At 36.9% G+C, this 19,507-nt stretch overlaps 2 protein-coding genes across 2 annotated transcripts; one reads left to right on the top strand and one right to left on the bottom strand.

Moving 5' to 3' along the window:
* The first annotated feature begins 2,382 nt into the window (after positions 1-2,382).
* On the top strand, positions 2,383-6,652 carry LOC145777920 (peptidyl-prolyl cis-trans isomerase H-like). The gene is made up of 6 exons (XM_082589283.1): positions 2,383-2,461; positions 4,142-4,230; positions 4,479-4,566; positions 4,781-4,873; positions 5,457-5,544; positions 5,946-6,652. Exons 1-6 carry the CDS (start codon positions 2,408-2,410, stop codon positions 6,056-6,058), a joined length of 525 nt encoding a protein of 174 aa, XP_082445409.1. The 5' UTR covers positions 2,383-2,407; the 3' UTR covers positions 6,059-6,652.
* A 138-nt stretch (positions 6,653-6,790) lies between these two features.
* Positions 6,791-14,897, bottom strand: LOC145777919 (testis-expressed protein 47-like). The gene is made up of 6 exons (XM_082589282.1): positions 14,758-14,897; positions 13,707-13,794; positions 11,465-11,652; positions 9,833-9,893; positions 9,138-9,227; positions 6,791-7,134 (listed from the first exon to the last, which is right to left on the bottom strand). Exons 1-6 carry the CDS (start codon positions 14,871-14,873, stop codon positions 6,934-6,936), a joined length of 744 nt encoding a protein of 247 aa, XP_082445408.1. The 5' UTR covers positions 14,874-14,897; the 3' UTR covers positions 6,791-6,933.
* Between the last annotated feature and the right edge of the window lie 4,610 nt (positions 14,898-19,507).

The raw sequence follows: 19,507 nt of genomic DNA on the forward strand, positions 1-19,507 counted from the left end.
TGGCGTCAAACTATTTCGTTCCAATATGAACAAATAGGGGGTGGCACCATCCGCGATCTGTAAGTGCTCCTTGGAGGAACATCGTCATGAACTGCGCCAAATGGTCTGCTCGAACTGGATGACTAATCAATTCAATGGCTACTTGACATCTGTGCAAACATCTAGCCCGAGTCACCACCACCAGTCAAGGATGGTAAAAGGCAGACCCTTCGACTCTTAGAGTGGCGAAGAACAAAGGTTCAAACGAAAAAGTTTTTTTGTTTTTTTTTGAAAGTGTGATAATGCATAGCAATCCGGGGTAGCAATTAGTAAAAATCTAGCATAACATTGCACTGGAAATCTCTAATAGTTTTATTTTGACTTTTGACATTGAAAAGTGAGTGATATTGAGGAACTTTTGAAGCCACAATGAGAAAATACATACGGCAGCACTGGCATCAGTAAATCGCATGCTGATTCTGATTGCCAGTTCGTCACTACTCACTTCGCTTCGTCGTACTCAGTGGTGCCTCTCCTAGTGTTTTTCCACTAGATCTAGTGTTTTTGGGTTGCATCTAGTGTTCTAGTGCTTTTTTTTAGCGTTATCTTGGAGTGCATATAAGTTGGACAGTGTTCAAAGTAGCCCACCTATATTTTGTTTGGCTGCATCAATGTGTTTGTAGTGCTTTTCAAAGTGGACAGCGAGTTTTTTGTCTGGTTACTCCCAAGTCCCAATGATGACCAAATTTGAGATACTTAACATAAATACTTTAAAAAATATACACCAATAACTGTGAAAAGTGTTCAAAGTAGGTAGCGTATCGTACGGTAGGCTACCTTATGGTAGGCTTACATTTCGTCGGCTTATATTATTGACAGCCTAATAAAAAAAAGGCAGTGGCTATTTGACCGGCTCCGGTCTTTGAATCTGAAACTCTATTTGACCGGTCATGACGTCACTACATAAGTACTTTTTTTTTTCTCTTTCAAAGCAAAAGATGTGAAGCGCCGATATAAAGTTCTAAATTCAACACGTTTTGTTCAACTCAGTCCGTGGCGCGTGCGTTGCGTCTCGGGTTGCCATTCTAAAGGGGAAGAGTTCGATACTATCCGGAAGCATTGATTTTTTTTTCATTTTTTTTTTATCTAAACTTTGAACCAAAGCGCATTTTTGTGGTCAATTTTTAATTTGAGTAGCCTACAGCCCATTTTTTTATGTCTTTTCAAATGTGAGTAATAAAGTTAGAGTTGTTTTAATTTGCTGGAATTTGAGAATTTGTCTGGGTAATTTTCCGATCGTCATAAGTGACCGTGTTTGCCCATAGGTTTGCCGAACGACCCTACATTTTTGCTCTCAAGTTAGTTATACAGTATACAATACTTCTTTTAAAAAAATGGTAATGGTAAAACCATTTTTTAAAGAAGTATTGTATAGGCTATAACTAACTTGAGAGTAAAAATGTAATTTTCTTTAAAAAAAATGGACAATCGGAAAATTGGACCCCCCCCCTTGGTAACTTATGACAAAGAGGAATTGACCAAAACATGTGGATTGAAGTGTGTGAACTGTAGCCTAAAGCAAAGGTAAAGTAGTTTCACCCTATATGTTTGGTCGAGTCCTGTCTTTCCATGAGTTACCAAGGGGTGGGGGGGACTTGTATACCAGTTCCGGCATTTCTTTCAGTGTCCCATTTTTCTCACACCCGGGAAAAATGGGACACTTTTTCTTTTTTAAAAAAAGTTGACCTTCCCGAGGTGGCAGCCTTGAAATTTTTATGGCCTTGTGTCACCCTTTGATTGTTTGCAAAATCTACAAAACAATATTCATGCTAGCTGTAAGGTTATTTGGTCCAGCAACAGAAATAGTCATTTGTGTCCCATTTTACCCCAGTTTACCCTACCAACATATATAAAAAAAAAAATTTTTTACAAATACTGCCTAGCATGAAAAATCAAACAAAAATCGCATATACAAAATCAAAGGCAAAGCAAAATGTAACCTTCACTGTGTTGCTAATGGTGATTTACAATAGTAGAAATGCTGTCAATATTAAGCCAACAGAGCAAGCAAAGCGGTTGCATGCAGTAGGGCATGGTCTCTGTAGGCTACAAAGATTGTGGCAGCATTTTGCATCTTTTTTATTTTTACCTAATTTTAGCATGTAGTTATACTATTTCAAGCTTGTATTATATTTTTGTATCTTTACTAAGTGTAGTGACTTTATTTACAAATGAAGTCACTACATATGAATTTGGTGGTAGTGACTTCATATGAATTTGATATGAATTTATATGACTACATATGAATTTGGTTTATTTACAAATGAAGTCACTACATATGAACTACACTACACATTGTTTTTTTTCCAATTGCACAGGCCTTTGAACCGAGTTTGTTTTTGCAGACAATTTGCAATAAGACTAAAATATGGTTGATCCGAAAAACCCAATTGTTTTTATGGACATTACTGTTGGTGGACAGGTATGAACATATTTCTTTATGGGTATTATGACTTAATATTATTATTTATATACGGACACGGTATGATACTTATTATCACATTAATGAAACTTGTATGTTATTAGGAGCATTGTATCTACACTTACATTATTTTGACCTTTGTATTGTTGAATAGAATAATGCCGGTATTATGTTTAGTTGTTTACTGGAATATTACACATTTTATGAACAATGCAGAAAACTATATTTTGTTTACTAACTGTAATTGCGAAGGTCGGTGGCTAACTTGATGTTCACTTAAATGTTCTTTCACCACCTTTCTGATTATTTCATGAAGGTCATTCAATTACATATAATTCAACTAATGATGAACACTTTTACCTCTCAAATATCTTTTATATTTGATTTTTTGAAGACACAAAGATATGGTTAAATTTGCATTTTAAATTTGTTTCTCTAGGCCAGTGCTTCTCAACCCCTGGGTTGCGACCCAAAACTGGGTCGTCGTTGCATTTGGCTGGGTCGCTGTGTGTAAGATGTAGTGATAAAAAATAACGTCTCTTGAGCAGAGGTAAAACTGCCTTCCATTACTTCAGTTTTCGTAATTTCCACTATTCAAACTACGCCGCAGGTTTCACCCGACGATTTTGCCGTGAAGTGTACACACTAGACTAGTTTGGAAGAAGAATTTTTATTCTGCAAAGCTTTTGAAACAACAACACGAAGCGAATATATCTTTGCTTTGGTCGCCTCAATTATGAATGAAAAGGGGTTAGAGTGGGCCTGAAAACTACCAAAGCATTTTTGGATTTCAAGAGGAGTTTATTGACATTCAGCGCAACAGTGTATTGATAAACTGTTGCAAGAAAGAAACCCTTGGTCAATTTTGGACAAAAGTCAAGAATGAAAAGACTGTTGTTGGCACGCACGCAGTTAAAGCTCTCCTGCCATTTCTTACTGCCTGCCTGTGTGAGAGCGGGTTTTCTGCGCTTACACCAAAACAAAGGAGAGAAATTGTCTTCAACCTGAAGATGACATGAGATTGGCACTGAGCAAGATAGCTCCTAATTTTGACTAGTTGTTGAAACAATACAAAGTCAAGGCTCACATTAATTAAATTCGACATTTTGTTGTTATGTTTAATCATGGTATGTATGAGTGTGACTCATTTTTTCATGCTTACAAAACATTGTGCGAAACGTAGTTTTGGAAATAGGGTCGCCAAATTTTCACTATTAATTTAACCTTAATTTTTGGGTCGCCACAAATAAAGGTTGAGAAGCACTGCTCTAGGCAATTGTATTTGGTTTTTTAATAATCTTGTATTGAAAATTTGCATTTTTTTACTATTGGTGCCAAAGCGCATCTTGGTGTTTTTCACAAAATTGGCCTAAAATCTACGTTTATGACTTAAATTTGCTGAACAAAATGGTTAAAGGTATATTTTCGGGGCTAAGGATTTCATTGATGAGATCAAAAACATCTAAAAAGCTTAGTTTTGAACAGAAATTGATGCACCAAACGTTAAGTGCCCCTAATTTGTTCCATGCTCATGATTCAACTTTTAACAGCCTTACAAATATCTGATCTCAAAGGGTCTAAATATCTTTATAGGAAATTTTTGCATAATGAAGAACTTTACTTTTAAGATTGGTCTTGTAAATTGGTGTACTCTATGGGACTTGTATGTTATTTCCTCAGGAAGTTGGACGTATTAAGATGGAATTGTTTGCAGATATTGTTCCTAGAACTGCGGAGAATTTTCGGCAGTTTTGTACTGGAGAACACAGGTATATTATATATGTTTGTATCACTTGCAATAAAAACAAAGCTTTTGATTAAACATAGCCAGAAGACACAAAGCAATAACAGAAAATACAACAGAAGTTGGTAGTGTAAGCATTATATAGTAGTGATAGTTTATTTTAATTCATCCCGTGAATTTCCATATAGACTGCACTGATTCACTATGTTACCATTACCGATTCACAACTGTTACCTGAGTGTATAAGTATGAATTTCCTACTTGATCTTGCAGAAGAGATGGTATTCCAATTGGATACAAGGGAGCTTCATTTCATAGAGTAATAAAAGATTTTATGGTGCAAGGTGGAGATTTTGTCCAGGTTTGGAAGTTTGTAACATGATTTATAATAGTTTGGTTGAGGGAATGCTTAAGCACAAACAAAAAAGCTTTTTTTGAAGTTTAATAAATCATTTTCATGTACCTGTGAGATCCCACTAAAACAACTGATACCATTTGGCATCCAACTGTGGTGATTAAAATAGTTATTGAATTATGTCATCCACGGTGTGGAATTTACAAGGTTAATTTTTTAGAACAATGGAACCGGTCTCACAAGCATATATGGAGGGAAATTTGAAGATGAAAACTTTAAAATGCGTCATACAGGCGCCGGATTATTGTCCATGGTATGCTTAGCATTTCCACATATTTTTAGTGTTTTAACTGCTCTGGTCAACAGCATAAAAATGCTTTCTCTTTTCTGTTATAGACGCTAGTTCAACGCTCCTTAAGAGCATGCAGCTGTGTCTTGGTAAGAGCCTTTACTTTTTGCACCAAAAAGGGGGGAACAGTTGAGTATCAATGACTGCACAGTTTTTCTTCATCTCAATCTGTACTTGCATTGTACTGTGTGTTGTCGCGATGGAGTAAAACAGAATGATTTTGTTATTATTATAGTGTCTGTGCATTTACATAATCTGTATTGAAAACCCGTAAGTTGCTAGTATATAATGACTCGTGTCTCGCTGTCGCTTATTCTTTGTTCCGCCACGCAAATACAAGTGCTATGACAAGCAAGTTAAATCTGAACTATAAAATTGTGTAAAGCAGGCTACGCAGACACAACAGTGGTGGGGGTGGCAGCTAATTTTGTTGACCTTTTGCTGCAATATTATAAATAAGCTGAACTTTACGTCAAAGGTTCAAAGTGTTTTTCTGTTTTGTTTTGTTCTTTCTGGCATTCTAACTTTTTTCATGTTATTTTTTCAGGCAAACAGTGGTCCACATACTAATGGCTGCCAATTCTTTATTACTTGTGCGAAGTGTGACTTTTTGGATGGAAAACACGTCGTGTTTGGTGAGTGATCATACGGCAATTAAAACCTTGAAAGTCATATGCTGCTTATCATCACAACTAGTGCAGTCTTTCAGCGCTAAAATCTAAACTTCTCCGAAGATAACGCAATACTTTCACAATGTAGATTTTAACGACCTGTTTTAGCCTGATGCTGCGAGTTCGCTGTGGTAATAGCGAATTGCACTAGCTTTCGGAACACAGTTCCATGAAAGCATCAGACTAAAACAGGTCGTTGAAATCTACATTGTGAAGTAAGCAACGATCATGCTGCTAAAAGCGAAACTCAATCTATTGCATAGCGCAATTAAATAATATGGTTGTTATTATATGGCTGTTGGAGCTACCTTCTTATGCGTTTCGTTAAACGTTGCCAATTCATGTTAAAACTTTGTGTTTCTCAGGTAAAGTTTTAGGCGACGGCCTTCTTGTTGTAAGGAAAATCGAAAACATATCAGTGGGGCCAAACAACAAACCGAAACTGCCTGTCGTGGTATCGGAATGCGGAGAAATGTGATGTTCATGATCGATGAGGGTGCGATCTATGTTGAACCTGCTGAAATTGTGCTGGAACTGAAGGAGCAGTAGAGACAAACGGCAGTGCAGCGTGTTTTTCTACTTTCATTTATCTTACGTTAAGGATGGTTTCTTTTTCGTTTTCTAACCCCAACTCTTTGAATCAGGAAGCGGAAGAAAGTATAAACGCACAATACCGACAGAATTGGACTGTAAGATTCACAGAACAGGTTTAGTCTTCAATGTGGTTAAAACACGTTGCATCGCACTTAGTATTCGACAAATTGCGTGATGTGCGATACAACGAGTGACTGACCAAACCCAAGTTCAATGAACCAGTTTCTTGTTGCGTTTGCAATAAATTAACGCACCATATTTGCTGAAACTATGAATGTGTTGTCTCGAAATTCATTATGAGTGAATTTGAAATATCATATGAAGAAAACGATTTCAATGTTTATTTAATTTTGTTTTTACAATACGGTAAGGATAAGTTATTTGCAACGTTCAGTAGAAAACTTTTTTTTCATTTTTGTTGAATTTGATAAAAGCATGCCTTGCATTTACGAAAAATACGCCACTATGACACAACTCGATGTTGACAGTGCCTCCAAATAAAATAGTAGAAAAACACCCCTGCTTCTGTGATGCTAAATGTAATCTTTTCCTCCAACTTAGCCTATACAACGCTATGTAACTATCTGAATATCTCACTCAAGCTACATTTGTACAATACGAAATACAAAAACATGTGTATTTTGCAGAAGAGGCAAGTTTTGAACATTGACAACTAGTATTTTGCCTTGGGTAGTTTACACAGTGATAGTAATTGTAGGTAAACAACAGGCTACAGTACATACATATTACATATGCTATTCATTTTATGGTGACTGCTATGTTTTCTGCCAATGGCCAAACCAGTTCACTTTCGAGAACTGTGTCGACAGGACGGTCGAAAGTTTTTAGGAAAGTCGATGGGGTGTCCAGTTCCGTTTGTTTTAACAGGTATCCGATTTGATCTTGTGGTATCAGGAGTTCTGGAACCGTATCATGCAGGTTGTCCATGGCATTTTTTACCTTCAAACAGTTGAGTTTTACTTTAATGATGACCATCAAAGCAAAAAATAATGCTACAGTAGAATTTGCCTATAACGGCTTCGTTTATAACGTCAATTCGCCTATTACGTCACATTTCGCTCAGTCCCGGCAGAATTCCTATCTTTTACGTACATTGTAGTTCGGCTACAACAGCATCGCCTATAACGTCAATTCGCATGTAACAGCACCCTTTATTGGTGGTTTAATTAACATTTTTCCCGCGTGAAAAACTATCACGTGTAAAAACTTTTCTACTACGGTACTGTATGTAACGAGCTGTATTGCGCAAATTTCCTGTAGCCTACTGTTCGCTGTAAGTTATTTTTTTTAAAACAATTTCTTTGTTTACTGTATTTTCTGCGTGACTTTTGTCAGTTTGGCGGTACACAGTAAACCTGACTGGATTATACACCTCTTTCTTTAATCAAAAAACAGTTTTGGAATAGTTTGCGGTAGTTCGTCTATAACGTCAATTCGGCTATAACGTCAGTTTTTGCAATCCCCTAGAGGTGCCGTTATAGGCGAATTCTACTGTACTGTGCAACATAGCAAGAGTCTCTAGAAACAACCGCTAATTCGAGACAAAATTATAACACTGAGCGCAAAGAATTTGACACGGTTGCAAAGCTTTAAAAAAACTTGAAAGTGAAGAAAATGTGTTAAATCTCAAAAACGCATGATTGAAAATAAAAAAAGGTTGCTATGGATATTGGATAAGAGTCTTTAGGCTAATGACCGAAAATTTATTGACAGATAAATGGCATAGAGAGGGAGTGAAATGCAAGGAAGCATTCGAGACCAAGAAGGTAAATCTCAAATAAAAAACAAATGTAGTGGATCAGAATGCGTAGTTGTAAACAGGGCCGTTGAGAGGATATTTTGGGCCCGGTAACAATGAAATCCTCGGGACATAAACCAAAGTGGTTCTTCAAGTGTCTGGAACCAAACGTACCCCTGTCAACTGCCTTTGAAGACTCTCAAAGCAAACGTTCAGGAAACTTGTTACATTTTGAATTTCATTTTTGTGTAGCCTAATTAAGTTTAAATCGGACTTGCAAGTGTTAATTGTAGGACTATTATCTCAAAAAACATTTTATTTTTTCTATCTCTCTTCTAGGTTTGGTGGCTGTACAATTTTAAGATAGTGGTAGTTTAGCTAGTAGGCCTACTGTTTTATCGATGTATATTTTGGTTTTTGCCATCTTTCCCTTTTGTTGGTGTCAAATTTGTATGTTTACTTTGTCGCTCTGTACATATTTGCGCCAGCAGCAAAAAATAAAATTGATTGATTGGTTGTAAAAATCGAAATGGATCAACGATCAATATTTTGTAACAAAGTATTGGGATTGCATTTGTGACAAATAAAAAATTTCCATTGTTGCATTGAAACATTGATAGACGCTTGTTCTCTGGGTGATCGATGGAATAAGAAGCAGCTGTGACAAGTTGGACAAATTCAGGGAATTTTGCATGGCAGAAGAAAAATTGCTAAAGTGAAGGGAAAAGTGTATCGGATTTGTGTGCGGACTGTCATATTGTATGGCAGCGAGACTCAGAAGAAATGGCGAGAGCAACGTGTGAGTGAACGTAGGGATGGAAAGATTGAAAAATTCATGGGTAAAGGCCTAATAGAGATGAAGAAAAATCTCGACCAACTTACAAGGGCTATTGGGGTAAGATGGAACGGGTAGGCTATGCCCTGAAGAGAGGAGGAATTTTTTCTCAAAAACGTTTGGAGGTGGTAAGAAGAAACAATAAGGACGACAAAAAACATGGAAAGAACAGGTAAAGAATGACACAGACAAGGTCAAACTGAAAGAAGAAGATGCGATGGACAGAATCAGATAAAGAAACTTACTGCAACGAAAGAATCGAGAACCCCCACCAGCAGGGACGAACCGAATTATGCCATAAAAAAGAGAACCGCGTTATATGTAACAAAGCTTAACAGCCTGAGTTTTGTTCTCATGCGAGGGTCTTACATTTAGTTTCGGTGTCTTCAAGATGTGCATTCCGAGTCTCAAAAGCTGCGATACCATTTCCACAACCAGTTGACTTACTCCTTCTTTACCCTAAAAGAAATGAGTGATGAAGCGGTTACAAAAGGTTGATCAAACGAAAGTCGATTCATTTAACTGCGTAGCGGTCCAGCAGTAATATGAGCAACTTTTAGAGCGTGTATCACCTTATAACTTACTTAATAAAAAGTTCCCAGATGAGAGTAAATAACTTTGTGTAAGCTTATTGCAACCAATTTGAGAGTTATCTGGTATTCAAGCAAGAAAATATGTCAATACATGCTTTTCTAATGTTAGGATACAATTAAAATTAGCAATGTTGCATACTTTAAAAGTTAACTGGTCAAGCGGAATTCATAGAACGTGACACCTGTAGCCCTCGCGTTGTCATTTTTCAAAATAAAATGACTTGAGAAAACATTTCCAGCCGGCAAATTAATTCTTTTTGAGATTGAATCAGCAACGAAGAAAAAAAATAAATTGGTAGCTGGTAACCACTGAAGCAACGGGACTGAAAAAAAGATATACTATGGTTTTTTATTCGGTGTTTTCCAGGTCATTCTGACTCGAATCACTGATGGCAAAAATTATATCAAGCAGTTGTTTTAAATGGAATAAAGAATGCCTAGCATAAAGCGTTAATCCACTGCACAATGCACCTCATAATCGTTTCTTCCTGAGGCAATGTTCAAAACCCGGTAGCTCCAATGCTGATACAACCTGAATGAGAAACAAGGACATGTGAAACAATATCTCGATCACAAATAAGTCTGCAAGTAGGCGTTGTTCAATGATCACAACTTGTCTCTACACAGGGCATAAGCCTACTTGTAACGTCAGATATGCGCATAAGCACTACGTTGCGTTTTTCTCAAAATTTTAGCAAAACCGCTGCTGCTCGCTATATCCGAAAATACCATTAATAACAGTGCACGCGGCTGTGTCTCGGCAAAGACACTTAATGGCAAGCCAAACTAAAGGGAGCAGCTGACTCGAAGACTATATGTCACTTCGCTGCTTCCTGTCGTCTGTTGTATCGCATCTGTGATCGCAGTGTATTGTATGTTATCGCAATGGGCGCAAATTAAAGCATGATTATTATTATTTTAAAAAAAACACGCAACTTTACAACACGACAATTAATAGCTGTTGCCCCGATAGCTCAGTGGTCAAGCGCCTGACTATACGAACGACCAGACTGCAAGATTACACTGAGTTGGTTCTACTCTCGGGGTGTGCGCTTGAGCAACGCATTTCAAGGACAGCTCTCCATTCAACTGCATGAGTTTGTTTTTATTTATTTCTAACCATCACAATGAAAAACAATATATGCCAAACATAGCAGCGGTCTAGAAAAAGGCAAAAGCGACAAAACGCGAACGTTATTATCAGTTTAAAATATGGCACGGTCGCAATACCTTAAATGGAATAAGTGGATGGAATAATTTGCAGACAACAACACTTCAACAATAGAAAACTTCACTCTGTCAAAACTCGGTGACCGGCCTGCGTCAGTGATTCAAAGCCTCTACAAGTATGCGAAACTGCCAGGATTAAGCTCTGCAAGAAGCTTTCCCAGTCCGAGGATAAAAATTCAATCAATCAATCAATCAATCTTAAAGTTCGTTGATACACCACAGATTGACACATTCTTCCGCAACGGAGTTATACAGTGACAGGTCCCACCTACTGCACCGGGTGGCAAGCCGAGGGCAAACAAGAAGGTGATCCGCTGCATAGGCGTAGCCAGGGGGGGAGGGCGAAAGAGGCCATGCCCCCCCCAATTTTTTTCCCACGAGGTTTCTGTCTCATTTACATATTTTGGTAAAAGTTTGTATTAAAACCATGTGAATGCATCATTCTCTCGTTGGCACGGTTGGTTCAGTGGTTTCATTCTCTGCCTATTGATCGTGAGAACGAGGGTTCGACGCCCGTCGAAGTCAAATTTTTTTTTCTTTAAATTAATTTTTGCGGTGCACAAAAGCTTTTCAAAAAAAGTAGGGTTAGGGAAAGCTTATATTTTATTATCATTGCAGAATTTCATTGGCAAATAGTTATTTCGCAATCTGAATCAACCAATCTCTCAAAACACTTTCGGAAAATCTTACTTTTAGAGTGACTAGAATCAATGAGACAGAAATCTCGTGGGAAAAAAATTTTCGCGACCGGCCCTACGACAGTGCAATGTAGGCTGTATTCTGCCAAACATGAAATTCAGTAAGTTTCGATGTGAGGTCTTACGGTTTCCTTATAACAGAAAAAGATCACCGTTTTCCCATATGAACACCTACCTCGTGGGAATATCGTGACTTAGGGTAAGAATTTTGGACTCAATGATGAGTGCGTTTTCACTTGAGGCACGTTTATCCAGATCACGTAAAATTCCATAAATAATGTCTGTTGACGATTCAAGGAAGTGGACAGCATATCCTGGGTAAACTAGCAAGATTCCAGAAACTGTTTCCGCCTGATGCTCCATCTGAAACAAAATTACTTTACTGAAGTGAAACATGAACAACACCTCACTCATCTGTACGATAAATGTATGGAAAAACTTCTAGGCAAACGGACGGGGCGTCTGTTCAATGTAAGAAGATAACTATACGGTTATTAACTCTCACCATTAGTGATTCTGTCTTGACAATGCTTTTTATTTGTAAAAGCTAAAACTGGAAACTACTGAATGGCTAAAGATTTTCCAAGGAGTGAACCGATAAGCCTACTGGCCATAGGTTTTCATAAATTTCTGCATTCACTCAAATTCGCTTATTCATCTTAGACGTGGAGAGCAATATATTCCAGTTTAAACTACTAGGGCAAGTTTCTAATGACCTAAATATTCACAAAAAAAATTATTGAACTAACAAAAATTTGACTAAATGAACCATTGTTTCTTGCATTTTATATTTAAAACAAGGCTGCTTGAACAAAAATAAATAAAAAAGGTAAAACAACGAAAAAACATTGAAATCCTCAACAGAATGTGTTAGGCACGACTGAGGGCTATATAAGTACTCTAAGCAGGCAACTAACTTCACAATGAACATCACATTCACCAAGAGTTGAAATGTGACATAGTGTTCAGTTCAGTAGGCCAAAGCCCTAAAAAGGGCTTTAGGAATTTCCCCCTTGGAGCAGTGTAATGTTCATGATCATGAAAGATTCAGGGCTATAGTTGAAGGGGCACCACTCCGTAATAGATGGCACACCTTTGGGTGTCTTGCAAAAGACACAGCCACATGTTCTTAAGCGGTGTCAAACCGGCGTTTAATTAACTTTCTGGTCTTTCAAGGTTCTTTATTTTAGAAATGTTGTCATTGATATCCAGTGTTTCTAATGTTAAGACGCTAAACGAAGCACAGATTGAGATTGGTGAAAAAGGTATTAAAGCAATAACATATCTGTTTTTTTACAGCGTTTAAAAGAAAACATTTGGACTGGACATGTCAATTACATGAAAACTGACTTTGTTGACCTAAAATTGAAAATTTGCTAAACGATAAAACATTCTTTTTATTGACCTATCAAACTAAGATTTTGAAACCTACTTCTTGTGGCCAGAACTCTTACTTAAAACCGCAATACTTACACTGCAATAAGATCCAAAAAAAAATTGACTTTACTTGTAATACTAATAACTAAATTGTCTTACAGTTGCGAAGTAATGCACAAGCAAAAAGAAACCCAGTTGTTAGCTGGGCTGGGCAAAACAATTCACCCCTTCTCTTGGAGTAAATATTACTATGAGCTTTTCCTTTCACACAAAGTCATTGTTCTCTGATGTTCAACGAGTGGTGATCAGTAACTTTACCAAAAGCTGTTCCATGTTAACAGTTTTTTTTTAATTTTAGAGAAGCTTTTGTTAAACTTAAAAAACAGTTTATACTAGTCAAATTTATCTTTGCCAACAATTTATAGTGAATGCAGGTAAATATTCTCCCATGAAAAACATTCAGGTAAATATATTTTCAAGAAAAAAATCCACCCTGATAAACATTTCCCCAGATAAAACCCTTCTGGTAAATAGTCCATTGGTAAAATCGAAATACTTGGTGTGGGAATACTTTTTCTGAGGCAGATATTTCACAGGGTGGATTTTTTTTATTTTTTATTATATATTACTGATCACAATTTTTACTCAGTGAAACAAAGACATACCATATTGGTAGGCAAATATTATTAATGCTTGAAGAATGGTAGAAACCATGCCCTAGTGGTGTAAGGTTAAGTTGTTTGTCAACTTAGCTTCAAAAGCACACTTAATTTGCAATTTACAAAATAGCTTTTCAGATTTAAATTAAATGATACAAAGAGCTGTTATGCAAATGAATTCATCATCATCAACCAATTTTGATTATAAAAGCCACTGGAGGCCAGAATTAATCCCCACAATGAGGGTGCGGCCTGTCGGATTAGGTATAGTATATATTGAAAGCTTGCTACAAAAAATGAACATCCAAAATAAAGGTCACAGCCAGGGCGTCACAGCATATGCCACAGCCAGAAACACTATAGACAAGTCTTAGTTTTTACCTGTAATTCTTTGAATAGGTCCTCATAGTAGTCTCCAAGATTACGATAATCTGATAATTCTGGTGATAATTTGGAAACATAGACCAACCTGAGAGTTCAAATATAACATATAATGTTTCAAACTTAATGCATTCATTTGCTGTGTTGGTCAATATTTTGTTTAAATACTTATAAAGCATTTATAGAACAATAAAATGACCAATCTGTCTTCAAGCCCTTGTAATCTTTCTTCCCTATCTTCGCACCAGTATGTCCAATTGTCCAAGTGATTAAGCTGTTTTAGTGTGACAAACCTACCACCTCATTGTCTGGGATAAAATAATTTAGCCTACATAAGAATTAATTGAATACTATAGGAAAAAAATAATGTGTTTAAGAAGAAAAATAGTAAATACACAACATTTAAACATTCTTGTTCATATCGGAGTAAATTGGGCTCATCTTTATGAGGAAAATATCATCTATGACGGTGCTAAATGTGACTTTAAAGGCCCGGTGATGAACAAAAGTTGTATGGTGTATTGTGAATAGATGGTGGTGCACATCCTTGGGGTCTATTGCTAACTGTTAAGGCTAAATTTCAATTACGCATGACTACACTTTCATACAGTTAGTGAACAATCTTGAACAGGTAACATTATTGAAAATAGTAAAATTACCATAATTCCATTTACACTAAAATAAGGTGTAACCATTTATCAAATAGGCTACTTGTGTAAGAGAGAGCTTGCAGAAGGCTATAAAATTACTATTCATCAACTAGCCTATGATTTAGAAATTAGAACTATTAAACAGTTTATATTTTTAACTTGAATAGGATTAATTAGCTATTTCATACTCTACATTGCAACCACAGGCAATAACTTAGTGGTAGCAATTTCAAGTCACAATAAGATAGGCTACAACTGAGAAGCCTTGGCCTGACTTCCAAAGCATGAAAACTCAAGTTGCATGATGGATTGATGGTTTATACCAGAATTCCAACTAATTAAAATATTCTAATATCAGTTTGCGTTCAAATTACAATCAAATTTTGTTGTAAGCAAATTACCTGTCCAACAATGCTTTTTTATTCAACGCTCTTTGCTTTTCCTCTAATAGCATCAGATAAGAAACTCTGGTTTCATATACAGTGGAGTCTGGTTCATTTTCGTGAATAGATGTCATTATTAAAAACTATAAAACCTATCATCACCTACAACAAAGCAGTCATATTTTACCTATTAGATTGTTAAAACACTCAAAGCTCTTTGTATAAAATGTTACCATGGGCCTACTGTTTCAAGAAACTTTGGCATGATAAATAAAGGGGTTTGTTTAAAACTGTTTAATAGAATCAGGTAGGAACATTAATGGAGTTAAATAACATATTACAGGTTAAAACTTTTCTCAGCCTATGAGAGCAGGACACTGAATGGCAGAAAGCAAACATCAAGTATGAAAAGGGACAAGGACATTTGGAAAGATCATGTTAATTAAATGTGTGTACGCCTAAATGACTAATGAGGCACTGAATTTACTTTGATTAATAATTCACTAATTGCCATGCCGTGTAGCCTACTAATACAGTTAATTTCCTCCAAATCCAGAAATTTTATTCTTTCTAATTACTCAACGTTATAATTATTTTCACTCACTTTATAAACTAAATTTCTTAGTAATTTTTCCCACATACAATATACTAACTCAAAACAGAAGTAAAAGTAAAGGTGGTTCCATACTTGATTCAAGTGTTGGGTATGAGAAGTTAAGGTACTCATTATACTAAGCTTTCGGCACTAAGGAAAGTAGGGCGACCAGTTCCTTTCTCTCGGCTACCTTTCTTTTGGGAGTCAAAACAGAAGTAAATGGTTAGTTTTTACATTTTTTTTTGTTTAGCTCTTGGGGTGTGCAGTACTGTGCACTGTACTTGAGCAATGAATTTCAGGACTGCTCTCCATTCAGTGGCATGCTGCTACCTAGTGAATGATATTATTGACAGAGAACTTCCACAACAAACAGAAACTTTACTCTGCCAATCTCAGTAACCGAAATTGTGTCAAAAGCCTCTGCAAAACCCGTCACAGGCTTGGTCGTTCTGAGGATATAGATTCAAACCAGCAACAACATGTTTATGTAATGTTTTTGAATTATGCAATTCAGTCCTATCAAGTTGCTATGAATTATCTGTCTATAGTATTCAAGAATTATCTCTCTACCAAAGCCATAACATGTTTGTTGATATTGCAACGATTTATTTTGTTATCTCAATTTTGTTTTAAATTAATTCATAAAAATTATCGTTGTAACAAAAATAAAAGTTGAACAACATTACACAGGAAATATAAGACCACGAGTTAAATTTGCCTGGGTTTATTTGTATCCTATAGCATAATTAATAGGGTACCAGTAGGTAGACCTATGTATTAATAATAATAATAAATATTTGATGTTGTAAGCACCGAGGTGCTTTTTCATCATTCTGATATACATAACGCATTTGCTGTTAATTAGGTTAACAGCTAGTTTCATAACTAATAACTCTAACCATCAATAATAATATATATAAACTTTTAGTATAATACTTATATAATATATAAACATATATATGCAGTCCTTGAATCCAGGATTCTGTAGTCAACAAGTTTAATGAAATAATAATTAAGGTACAGTAGTGTCCAACTTGCATAATCTAGCCTTTTTGGTTTGTTATTTCTTATTTCCTCCAGGGGCGGATTTACCTATGGTGCCGGGGCGCCGCAGCGCCTCCTAAAATTCTATTTTATTTTTTTATGTCTGCATGCAAATTTCCTTTTTATGCTAAGCTATACTTTAACTTGTAAATTTCCATTCTACTAACGTAAAACAATGTGTGATGTTTAGTCTCGGCAATTAGACCTAGTTTTGCTTATTTCAATTTTGCTTATTCTACAGAATAGAAATAGTAGACTCTTATTGCTGCAAGCGCTTTGTTCATATAATCATATTTGAATTATTTTTTTATTTGCAATATCTTAACTGAGTACCACTCACTTGTACTAAGTAGCCTACACCTAGGCCTCACCGTTTGAATGTTTTTTATAATGCATTTTTTTGGGCTATGCACCAGTGAGCTTCAGGTACTCTCGGTTGGTAACTAATTGAAATGGATTTTGGTAGTTACGATACCCCTTTTCATTCACTTGGAGCAATCACTGTTGTATAGCCTAAAGTTTTAGTGGAAAATAACTAAATTATCATTTCACATTTGTTATTGCTTTTAATTGCCACAAGTAGCATTATGGCATTGCCTCCACTTTACAACTGATTTTCACTTGTGGTGTTGATTTGTGATGTGGGAATGACTGGTACCGTAGCCTACCTGACTTAGATAGGCAATTTTATTGATAAAAACGCGAAAAATTTCCCCAAGCCATTTGCGGCGAGGTTGTTCCATACTTCTTTGGCGACCCCTAAAATTTTGCCCTAAATCCGCCACTGATTTCCTCTCAATTTGATGATTTCCTCACAAATTTTTGCAAGTGGAAGCCATGACCAAAAAGCCAAACTTGCGTCCTGCGTGTTGTTGTCATAGAGATCGGTTAAATCATTTAGGAAAATAATTGTTGCGGAAAACGGAAAGAATCTTACAAAAAGCGGAAATCAGTTAGAAATAAAAACAAAAAAGGCCTTGAAAACATATGACTGGTTGGTTGGTTTCAATCTTTATCCTTGAACTGATAAAGCTGCTGATAGGTTATTACTGGCAGTGTCGCATACTTGTAGAGGCTTTAAACCACTGGCACAGGGCCGGCTACCGAGACTGACACAGTGAAGTTTGTTGATTATAAAACTTTGCAACGGCAAGAAAACTTGTGAAACGGTACGTAATGAAGCTGTCACAGCCGGTCAAGAAGTCAAAATAAGTAGGCTACAGCAAAGTACAAAGATTCAGCAAAAAACAGTCCACAAAATCTGCTTTAGTAAAATCAAGGTACCGCGTAAATCACTGGAAGTAGGCTACTCACTTGGAAGATAGGCTAATGCCGCAGGCCACTAACAGTTTCACATTTGCAAAGGCTTTGAAGAACTAACGAAGGCCATCCCTGAGCTTGACAGAGTGAAGTTTTCTCTTGTTGAAGTCTGTGAAGTATTTCGTCTATGAGGTCCGTGGTTATCAATCTTTTTTGACTCATTCGTCCCTTTACTCATGCTGGAGTTTTTCCAGAGCCGGATTAAGAGTTTATGGGGCCCTGGGCTGAGCTGAAAGTGGGGGCCCTTATCAAGTGACATTTTTCGCTAAAAATTAATGGTGGAGTGGGGCTACGACACGGGCCCAGTTGCATGTATCTGTGGCACCGAGCCCAAAACAGCGGACCAGTGGCGTACGGTAGCCAGAAAAAAATTTTGGGGGGCCAAATATTTGATATTTTGAAGAGAACAACAAAGTGTTTGATTTAAAGCCATCGCCACTTGATGTGCAGTGGCGTATCCTGGTGGGTTGAAGCAATAAAAGTGGTAGGGTTTTTTTTTTTTTGAAAAATTACACTCAAATAATGGATTATAGCTATCTGAAAACACTTTTAGGGTAATATTTGTATGAAATTTATTAGCAGATAAATAGCTATTAACTTATTAAAGATAGCTCTTACACACGAACGGGCAAAAATCGCGGCTAAAATTAGAGAACACTAAAAACTCAGCTACATAAAAACTCAATAACTACGCAAAAACCCAACAGAGTAAGCCATTCTGAAATTGCTTCCAAAAAGTAGTTCAAAGAAACGTTAATCGCGTAAATTTTGCGCGATTTACGATTTGCAAAATTTATTGGTGTCTTTCTGTGTGTCTAAAACAAGTCCTTGGGGGTGTTAATGGCCAGATGTCTTGGAAAACGATATAAATTTCTACAAACTTTATTATATTTTCAACAAAGGGCTCAACTTTGGAATCCAAAATTGGGGAGGGCATGGCCTCTTTCGCCCCCCTGGCTACGCCTATGCAGCGGATCACCTTCTTGTTTGCCCTCGGCTTGCCACCCGGTGCAGTAGGTGGGACCTGTCACTGTAGCCTATAACTCCGTTGCGGAAGAATGTGTCAATCTGTGGTGTAGCCTATCAACGAACTTTAAGATTGATTGATTGATTGAATTTTTATCCTCGGACTGGGAAAGCTTCTTGCAGAGCTTAATCCTGGCAGTTTCGCATACTTGTAGAGGCTTTGAATCACTGACGCAGGCCGGTCACCGAGATTGACAGAGTGAAGTTTCCTATTGTTGAAGTCTTGTTGCCAGAGGAACTATTCCATCCACTAGGTGCCGCTGAATGGAGAGCAGTCCTTAACGTGCATTGCTCAAGCGCACACCCCGAGAGTCGAACCAGCGCCGCTTGATCTTGAAGCTTCTTCGTTCCAGAAGTGACGCGCTAACCAATTGACTCGATAGAAGAAGAACTGCATCACTATTCATATCTAACTGACCATCTTGTATCAGATAATGTCTTCAAAACAGGCAAACCATCTAGGAATTTTCGATGGACTGCCAACAATGAGTAGACGACACGAGCCATGAGTAAAGGCTTTGCAACAATTCAAAAAGTAGAGCGGCAGAACGGCATGTTTCTACAGGACATTTAGGCTACCGATTAAATTAAGTGAATGTGCTGTGCATGGGACATAATGAGCTACACTACATTTCTCGCGCAGAAGAGCTTGAAGACCGTTATACTTGCCACTCATATTGGCAGCATTATCATAACTTTGACCCGTAATCCGTACCATTTTCGGATATGAAAGTATCAAATAAATATGTTTTTTTTTTGTTAAAAAAACGAAGAAAAATTGAA

Source organism: Aplidium turbinatum, chromosome 10 (genome assembly GCF_918807975.1).
Source record: "Aplidium turbinatum chromosome 10, kaAplTurb1.1, whole genome shotgun sequence".
Taxonomy (NCBI): Eukaryota; Metazoa; Chordata; class Ascidiacea; order Aplousobranchia; family Polyclinidae; genus Aplidium; species Aplidium turbinatum.

What these genes read in the sequence shown, in the direction of transcription:
- LOC145777920 (XM_082589283.1), top strand. Translation starts at nt 2,408, where the DNA reads ATGGTTGATCCGAAAAACCCAATTGTTTTTATGGACATTACTGTTGGT. An exon ending in ACATTACTGTTGGTGGACAG is followed by an intron (nt 2,462 to 4,141) that starts GTATGAACATAT and finishes TTATTTCCTCAG; the next exon opens with GAAGTTGGACGTATTAAGAT. An exon ending in TTTTGTACTGGAGAACACAG is followed by an intron (nt 4,231 to 4,478) that starts GTATATTATATA and finishes TTGATCTTGCAG; the next exon opens with AAGAGATGGTATTCCAATTG.
- LOC145777919 (XM_082589282.1), bottom strand. Translation starts at nt 14,873, where the DNA reads ATGACATCTATTCACGAAAATGAACCAGACTCCACTGTATATGAAACC. An exon ending in AAAAAAGCATTGTTGGACAG is followed by an intron (nt 13,795 to 14,757) that starts GTAATTTGCTTA and finishes TTGAACTCTCAG; the next exon opens with GTTGGTCTATGTTTCCAAAT. An exon ending in TGAAGACACCGAAACTAAAT is followed by an intron (nt 7,135 to 9,137) that starts GTAAGACCCTCG and finishes AACTGTTTGAAG; the next exon opens with GTAAAAAATGCCATGGACAA.